At 67.1% G+C, this 8857-nt stretch overlaps 1 protein-coding gene across 1 annotated transcript in view; it reads left to right on the top strand.

Moving 5' to 3' along the window:
* The first annotated feature begins 985 nt into the window (after positions 1-985).
* LOC119104132 (tensin-2) overlaps positions 986-8857 on the top strand; it is a 40844-nt gene continuing 32972 nt past the window's right edge. The window contains exons 1-2 of the mRNA XM_037227818.1: positions 986-1084; positions 5180-5242. Of these exons, the coding sequence (XP_037083713.1) occupies positions 986-1084; positions 5180-5242 (162 nt within the window). The remainder of the gene's footprint in view (positions 1085-5179; positions 5243-8857) is intronic.

The following is an 8857-nucleotide window of genomic DNA, read 5'->3' as shown; positions in this document are numbered from 1 at the left end:
CTGGGGTCGGCCAGGTGGGCTGGCCCCGCCGTGTTCGGCTGCAGCGCGGTCCCTGGGGTGGGCCGGGTGGGCTGGCCCCGCCGTGTTCGGCTGCAGTGCAGTTCCCGGGGTCGGGTGGGCGGCTGCAGCTCAGCCCCGCTGTGTTCGGCTGCATCGCGGCCGAACACAGCGGGGTGTGCCCACCATGGGGTGGGCCAGGTGGGCTGGCCCCGCCGTGTTCGATTGCAGCGCAGTTCCCGGGTGGGCGGGGTGGACCGTCTGTATCAGATGAGCGGCGATCGGCCGCGCTGCCAGCCGATAGGCCGGCCGCGATTGTCGGCGGCGCTCGGCATCACGTCACAGTCGGCGTTGCTGCCCGCCGCGCCGACAACCGCCGGCTCGGCTCGGCCCGGGCGGTGGCCGTGTCTCACTCGTGCTCTCGGCCGTGCGGCGAGCTGCCGGCGGCGGCTCGGCGGACGTGGTGGGCGGAGGTCGATCACGGAGCTGGTCGGCGGCTGGTGGAGCGTGGTGACGAGCCGTGGGGCGAGCCAAGGCGACGGTGCCAGTGACGCCGGCACCGCCTGTGACCGGGCGGGGCAGCAGGGCCCGGAGTCGGAGGTCGGCGGGCGGCCGAGACCTCTCCTCCGCCGCTGACCCTGGACTCGGTCCGCCGCCGGCGCCGCCAGCCGCGCTGAGCCGTGGCGCGCCGTGCCGAGTCGAGCGTGCCTTGAACGCGCCACTCACGTATGCCTCTCCATGCGCGCGGCGGCCCGACCCGCCCGCGTCGTCTCCTGCCAGTGGCGGCTGGCCGTCGGCTGCGGGAGCTGGGCGCGCGCGGTCTGTGACCAGTCTTCGTGACCTCCCGTTGGTGACCGCGCCGGTGCCGCAGTGGACAGCACGTTGTGGTGTTGTCGTGCGCGCCCGCCCCGACCCCGTGACCGCTGCCGAGTGAGGCAACAAGACTGCTGAGCGATCGCGCGGCGCGAGCGCCGTAGCGTCGGCGTCGATGGGGTTCCGTCGGCTGCGGCGTGTGCTGGGCGGCAAGCTGGGCCGCGCACTGGGCTGGAGCTACACGCTGAGGATGAACTCGCCGCGACCCTCCCAGGTAATCGGACGGCGGGGGGGGGGGGGGCGCCAGGCACGAGGCCGCTGGTGGCTGCGCAGTTCGCTCCTGCTGTTGGTGGACTCGCTTCTCCTGGGGTTTGTGGGAGGTTGTGTGTACAAGGTTCCCCGTACGAAGCCAAGGTCGGTCGTGTCTATACGTAGTACATGGTCGGTGTGTCTATATGTAGTACTCGCGCGGGGCGCGGCTGTGTGGCGCACGCCGTCAGGGTCGGGCCTGGCACCTCGAGCTCAACGGCGGTCCGTTCGCCTGTGCTTGCACCCCGGCGCTGCCAGCAGTGGCGCGCGCCTGCGTGACAGCTGAGCGTGGTCTGCGCAGCAGTTGAACTTTGCCTGTCGGTGTCGAGTATCGGCCGAGCAATGCTGTACCGTGAGGCCGTGGTATCGGCTGTCGGGCCATATCTCCCGGAAAATGGCCAGACTTGCCGGCCATTGTGGCAGCTGTCCTGACTGGGACAGCTGGGACTGCGCCGTGTCAGACTGAGCTGCCTTGGCTTGGACAGCTGGGGCGGCGCCGTGTTGGCCTGAGCTACCCTGGCTGGGACAGCTGGGGCGGCGCTGTATCGGCTGGACCCGTCCTGACTGGTACGACGCCGTCTCGGCTTGCGCTTCCCTGGCTGAGACAGCTGGGCGCCGTCTCGGCCTGATCTGCCTTGACTGGGGCAGCTTGGACGGCGCCGTGTCGGCCTGATAGCGGTGCCAGCCAGGCCTTGCGTCGAGGAGCGATAGCTGGGCCTTCCCCGCCCGCGGCGGCGGTACGACGGCGGCCCGCGGCGCTGGCGGGGCCCGGCACGTGGGAACATGTATGGCGTCACAATGGAGCGGTTCCGATCGCTTCCCGGCGACCGTCGGATCGGATCGCTTCTGGGCGGCCATCCAGCCGCCGCGTGATTGGTCAGCATTGCCTTTGGGCGAAGCCGACACTGTCCGGCCGTGTTATGGCGCTGTGGGCTTTCAGGGCCGAGCCTGTGGCGGCTGGGCGCGCGGGGCGGGGCATCAAACAAAGCTGTCCGCCCTGCGGAATGCCGCCTGATCGGCAAACACGCGCGCGCGCGCGCTCACGCTCCAATGACAACGCCGGCCTTTGTTCGGCGCCTGCGCTGACGTAAAGTGGCGCTGTCGGCATAAGTGCGTTTGTTTACGGTGTTTGCGCCGCCCACCTGTCGTTTTTGCTGCCGGTTGTCGGCGCTGGGCGCCCGCCGCTTGGCCGCCAGCCGGCCGCCAGCGCAAGCTTCAGTTTCAGAACGTGTCACCAGGTGGCGTACGAGTGTCGCTGTGGTGCGGTGCAGCATGCTCGGTTGGCGGGCTGGGGAGAGAATAGCTTCTCACGTGCGTTGGCTGCCGGGTGGCGGCGCGTATGTGTGGTCTGTTCGTGTGCCTCACGAATGAATGAGTGCGGCAAGTGCTGCATTCACATGCGCATGAACTAGCTGCTCTTTGTAGCGCAATGCAGCGAAGGGTAGTGTATGGTCTATGGACATTCAGACGGGTACTCTGAGCAGTATCTTTACAGTTCCCTCGAAAGCGGAGGAATATTCTGGCGCCGTGTTACCAGCAGAGCACCGCGGAGCGGTCCATTCAGCACCACGCAGCAATGCGTGGGCTGGTGATACAGGTAGTTTGTTGGCAACTGAAAGAGTTGACCATGTTTTGGATGCATTGGAACCCGGCACCAGTGCGTCAGCTATAAATTGGCAGTTCTGCGCCAACGTAAATACATCTGGGCTGTTGCTGGTACCAGGTGCCTGCATTTTTGCAGCGGTATCCCGTAACATGTTGAGCTTGACAGTGGTCGTGTGCATGAGGTTGCTGGATGGACAGGTTTGTTTCGTAGTTCAGTTATCGTTTCAGTACAGCCGTGGTTAACTTTGGTTTGCAGACCTTGTACCAGATTGCCACGGCAAGGAGATCGAGATAACGAACGTGTGTCTGATACGCGGGTAGATTGCACGGCTCGTTTCGGCATAAGATAACGGTGATAGCGGCATCCTCATGTCATACACGCGGAGAAAGCAGCCGAGATTAGTTGGCGATGGGGCACGTTTGTTTAGCTGTGGGCATGTTTTTGCCGTCCGCTTGTCGACGGCCCTGCCATCAGCTTTGTACAGAGGTGAATGTTGTTGGTGTTGCCAATCGGTACTGCTTAGTTGCTTGCAGTCGATGGCTCGCATTCTGGGTCGCGATGACCTCGGTGCAGGTTCGGACAGTATCATTGATATAACAAATTTTGACGTCATCTGATCTGTCTATTGTTTTCCATTTATTCTGTTCGGCTTTCTTTTGTGTCACGATTTGTTCCGAGCTCAGCCATGTCCGGCGAAATGTCTCGAAGCGTCTGGCCGTGTCATTATTGATCTACACCGCGTCGGCACGTGACGCGCTCAAGGTGCAGCCATATCAGGTATGGGAAACCCGCCGTCGGCTTTACGTGTGAGCACTGAAGTGGCTTCCCGACGAGCGTCTTTTAAAAATGAAAGACCCGCTGGCCCCCGCCGCCGTTCTCCACCCTCGTCAGACTTTCATCCTCCGTCTGGACCGGTGCCGCCTCTGGCGCGAAGGAGGCCGTTTTTACCGGTGGATTCGCCATGGCCGCTTGTGCGGGTTTGCCAGCTCCCCGGTGCTGCGGCCGGCCTGTCACGGCGAATCATGAGGCGGGCTCACTGTCGGCGGCCCTCTCACGCCCGGCCGTGTTAGCAGCTCAGGGAGCCGGCGCCGAGTCCGGCGTTCGTCCTCTGACTCGGGGCCGGTGCCGGCGGGCGCCCGTCCTCTGCCCTGGGGGCGGGGCTGACGCTGGCGCGCTTCCGTCCTCCGGCTCGGGGTGGGTCGGTGCCTGCGGGCGCCCGTCCTCTGCCCTGGGGGCGGGGCCGGCGCTGGCGGGCTTCCGTCCTCCGGCTCGGGGTGGGCCGGTGCCGGCGGGGGCGCCGCTCAGGCGGGCCGCCGCCTGCCACTCACGGCGTCGCCGTGTTAAGTTGAGCCGGTGACGTGCGTCGGCCGGCCGGCCGGGCCGGTGATGGAGGACCCCCGCCGGCTCGGTGTCGGCGCGGCATCCGCGTGGGAGCCGGAGCCCCCGGTGCGCGAGCGATTGTTTCCTGTCCGACCTGACCTGACCTGTTGTGGTCTGATCAGCGGCGCCCGGGCCCGTGAACTCCCAGGACAGGGTGATCAGGTGTGACCATGGATCGTTGGCTTGGGACCACGTGGAATACAACCGAGGTAGCCGGTTACTGCTTGTCAGAGTCGGTTTTTGCTGTCCAGTTTCTTGCTTACGCTGTTTGGGTAGTGACTGCTGTCGAGTATTTTGTTCAAATAATTTCATTTTTTGACTATTTCGGCAGGGATGGGATAAACGCGTCACGAAATGACAAGCCGTCTTGTCTTGATGCATTCGTTCAGTATCATTGTAGAAGCTTACCAAGGATTGTGGTAATTTAGCACGTTTAGTTTTCCTGGACTCCTGATGTCTTGCGAAACCGTAGTGTGTGAAAAAACGCGCTATTGCCCGAAATCAGTCAAAAGCAAAAACCGCCTATTCGCGCGGTTATGTCACTCGATGTCCGGCTCGTTCCTCATCTGTCGCTTTCGCTAATCCTCGGCTTGAGCCGACATGCCGGCTTTGAAAGTGGTTGCCGCTTCCAGCCATCTGCGCAGAACTAATCCATCAGCAACAGCTTCAGCAGCGGCGGCAGGCTGCCGGCGACAGTCTCCCCGTGGCGTACAGTCTCTGACGCGCGGGCGCTCCCTGCCAGAGACCGTACACGGCCGCGCCGTCGGCGGCGGCGGGGCGGCGGCGCGCTCGGCGCGTGGCTCTGGCGACAGTCAAGCGGGGCGCGCAGCGGGTGCAGGACGCCGATACCGAGCAGTCTGTGACGGTGAGGAGGGCGCGTGGAGGAGGCGGGGCGACCCGGCCGGAGGGCCGCCGGGCGCGAGTGAGAGTGCGCGCTGCAGGCCAGCGAGCAGCCGGCGGCGGCCGGCCCGGCCGCCCTGGGTCCCCTGGCAGAGCCGGTGACGCGCGTGACCGTGCGCCCCGGCATGAACGTGACCGTGCAGGCACCGGGCGCTATGCCGGCTCTTCGTGCAGAGCCCCGGCTTCTACTCGCTGGCCGCGCACCAGGGCCCGCTGCCCGCCATACATGAGACGCAGGTGAGCTGATGGCCAAATGTGCACCGGCGCGAACATCGGATAGAGTGGGGCTCCAGCAATGCTCTCACAGGCGCGAGATACGCGAGACCCGCGGACGTTCCCCGCAGCGCTCGCATGCCTATGCACAGTCACCAGGAGGATGGCGTGACGTCCGCGTCACGTGACGCAGCGACGAGCGGCGCCGCAAGGCCAACCACCGAGATAATGCCTTAGGCTAGCCTCCTAGCGCCGCCGCCCAGATGAGCCCAGCCGGCCTGCAAAACCGGCCTATGCCGAATTCGCGATCGATACGAATGAGACTGCTTCCGTGGGGTGGCACCGGCCCGTTTTGAAGCTTGCGACGGCCGACCTTTTCAAGACGCCGGCTTCCATCGCTGTGATCTGGTGCCGTGCCATATAGAGTCGCGGGCGGAGGACGCGCGTCACCGTCCGGCCAGCTGGCCGGCGCCGGCCCGCCGCCCGCCGCCCGCCGCCCGCCGCCCTCCGCCCGCCCGCCGCCCGTCTCCCCGATGGTATTCAGGAGATGCGCGCCGGCCCGGGCCAGCCGTGCTCCGGCGCGCTGCCCGCCGCCCCGCCATCCCCGCCCCCCGCCGCCCCGCGCCCCGCCGCCCGATGGTATTCAGGAGATGGCGCGCCGGCCCGGGCCAGCCGTGCGCCCCCCGCCGGCCCCGCCGCCCCACCGGCCCGCGCCCCGCCGCCCGCCGCCCGCCGCCCGCCGCCCGCCGCCCGCCCGCCGCCCGCGCCCGCCGCCCGTCTCCCCGATGGTATTCAGGAGATGCGCGCCGGCCCGGGCCGGCCGTGCTCCGGCGCGCCGTCTCGGCCGCCGTGAGTTTGGCACGCCGGCTCTTTTGGAGTGACGGCCTCGGCCTGATAGGGCCAGTTTCCTTCTCCCGAAAAGCCGCAGCCTTTTATGGCTGATGATAGCCCTCCGCGTTTGGGCTGGTTTCGCCCCCGCGTGCGTCTTCGCATGCGTTAAGAGCGCGTGTTGCGCAGATTAGGGGCGTGCCTGTTTGGGAGGGCGGGCGTATCTGTATTGCGGGTAATTTAGGAATGATGGCACAAAAAGTGACCATCATCGTGTTTCTATTCAGCTCGGCGGGATTAGCCTTCCGTTGGGTCGAAGTCCTTCGGAGCGTCTGCACCAGACAGCCGTTTGCGGTCAGCCCTCGCTGGTGCCCACCTGACACTCCGCAATCCCCCGCATGTGAGCGCGGGCTGTCCTGTGTTGTCAGAGTACGTCAGCCAGGCTGGTGTCTTCACGGTAAACACCATCACGCTCGTCGTCCTCCCGTCTGCCAGGCGTGTTTTGATGGCGGCGCTTACACGCGGGCTGGACCACTAAGCTGGCCTGCGGTCAGAGCAGCGTGTGCGCACATGAGCCGGCCCCCGGCCGCAGCTGATCCCCCGGCTCCAGTTGATCTCCCCGGCCGTAGCTGATCTCCCGGCTCCAGTTGATCTCCCCGGTCCCAGCTGACTCCGGTCCCCGGTCCCAGCTGATCCCCCGGCCTCAGCTGATCCCCGGCCCCCAGCTGATACGCCGGCCCCAGCTGATTACCCCGGCCACAGGTGATACCCCCAGACCTCAGCCGAACTCTGGTCCCCCGCCGCAGCTGATCCCCCGGCCCAGCTGATCTCCCGGCTCCAGTTGATCTCCCCGGCCCCAGCTGACTCCGGTCCCCGGTCCTAGCTGATCCCCGGCCCCAGCTGATCCCCTCCCCACCTGATCCCTGCCCGCGGTCCCAGCTTGATCCTGCCCCCCCCCCCCTCTGCCTTCCACCCGTCCTGACCTGTGTGGTGGCCTTCCGCAGCGGGCGGGGCGACGGCCGGCGGCAGTGTGAAGGGGCCAGCACCGCTCACCAGCCTGAGCCGGCCCCAGCCGGGCTGGGCCGGGCCGCCGCTGATGGGACCGGCACCGTTACCTGCGGGTGTCGCGCCCGCCGTCGGGCCGCCCACTGACCTTGCCGTGAACCGTCAGCTGACCGTCGCGCGAGCCGCCGCCCGCCGACTGCGTGCGACCTCCCGGCCGTAAACAGGTGCTTCGCGCCGTGCGGGCCTCGCTGTTTGAGCTGCTGGTTGTCCCGGATCTGGCGGTGCGGGGCTGCAGTGGGGGCGCCCCGGGAGGAGCGGCGGCGGTAGGAAGCCCGCCTGACGGGGGGCAGGTGAGAAGCCGTGTTACCTGAGGGAAGGCCGCGCTAGCGCACGGAATTCGGTCCCGGTTTTAGACGAAAGCTTTATGATGAATACGTTTTGCGGCGGGTGAATGCAGCAGTATTTATACACGTACACACTCGGCTCCTCGTGTGACCTTGCCGCAGCTTGTGGTTACTCAGACAGCAACAGCCGTTACCAACCATGGGCTCCAGGGAAAGGAAACCTGTTTGTGCCTTTGCAAAATTCTGCACCGAGCGCAGGTATTTCCGCACTGGGTACGTGCGCCGCGGCGAAGGCATGGCCGCACTTTTTCCGCGGTATCCTTGCCCCCGGCGAACGTGTGAACAGGGGCGCATGTGTGGACCGTTTGCACAGGTAGCTGAGGTATGATGGAAGGGAGCCACACGCGGCAGCCTGCGACTCGGGGACGCGGGTACCGTAGCGTGTACCTCGGCGTGCGTCGCCGTCCAGTGGCGGCTGTTCTGATACCGAGTAGCCAGCGCCGACCTGGGAGCGGTGGCGGAGCGGGTGGCCTCTGTACCCCAGCTGTCCGCTGCCGGCCTGGGAGCGGCGGCGGAGCAGGCGGCCTCTGTACCGCAGCTGTCCGCTGCCGGGCTGGGACGGCCGGCGCTGGCTGTTCTGATACCGAGCAGCCAGCGCCGACCTGGGAGCGGGCGGCCTCTGTACCGCAGCTGTCCGCTGCCGGGCTGGGACGGCCGGCGCTGGCTGCGCGGCTTACTCGGAGGGCAGCAGCAGCTCTCCTCACAGCTCGGCGGCTGGAGAGAGCGGCCCGCCGCGGTCCGGACGGCGGCGGACTATTTTTTCCCGGCCGGCGGCTCCCAGTGACTGGCGTCGAGTCTGCTGCGCGCGCGACAGCACTCCGTCCCGGGGGTCTGCTCGCGCGCAGCCCGTGCGCTGTGGTGCACAGTCCTGGAAAAGAAGGGGACGGGAGGGGGGGGGGGGGGGCATCGCGCGCGCTCCCCAGCTGGCCCCGTCGACAGCTGGGGCCGCCGACAGGCCGGTTTGTCCCGTGGTTGCGGCGCCGGTCACGCGTGAACCCTTCCCCCTGGGACGGCCGGAGTGGAGCGAGAGACATAACCCCGCAGCTTCGCGGAGGCCGTATCTGGTCGGTCGCTGGCCGCTGCAGGCGTCTCCTGCGGCCAAAGTTGGGTCACTCCCACCCTGAGATGCACGCCGTCTTCCCCCGTCCGCCTTCATTGAGGCAGTAGGGCGGAGGCGGGCACACGCACGACCTCGCCAGGGTTGGCAGGCCCCCGTTACTCGGAGCCCGGCCGCCCCGTCGCGGGACGGCTGACCCGCCGCCTGCGGTGCGCGGCTGCGATCGCCACCGCTGGTGGCACGGCTGAGCGGGCACGGACCGGCCGGCTGACGCCCGTGTAGGTGTCCGTGGTCCGGCGCCGGAGGGGCCGCCGAGCACTCGTCACCCGGACCGGCCGGCTGACG

The sequence above is a fragment of the Pollicipes pollicipes genome, unplaced genomic scaffold (assembly GCF_011947565.3).
Source record: "Pollicipes pollicipes isolate AB1234 unplaced genomic scaffold, Ppol_2.1 Scaffold_5909;HRSCAF=7009_pilon_pilon_pilon, whole genome shotgun sequence".
NCBI classification, from domain to species: Eukaryota; Metazoa; Arthropoda; class Thecostraca; order Pollicipedomorpha; family Pollicipedidae; genus Pollicipes; species Pollicipes pollicipes.
This window is presented reverse-complemented; position numbering and strand designations above follow the sequence as displayed.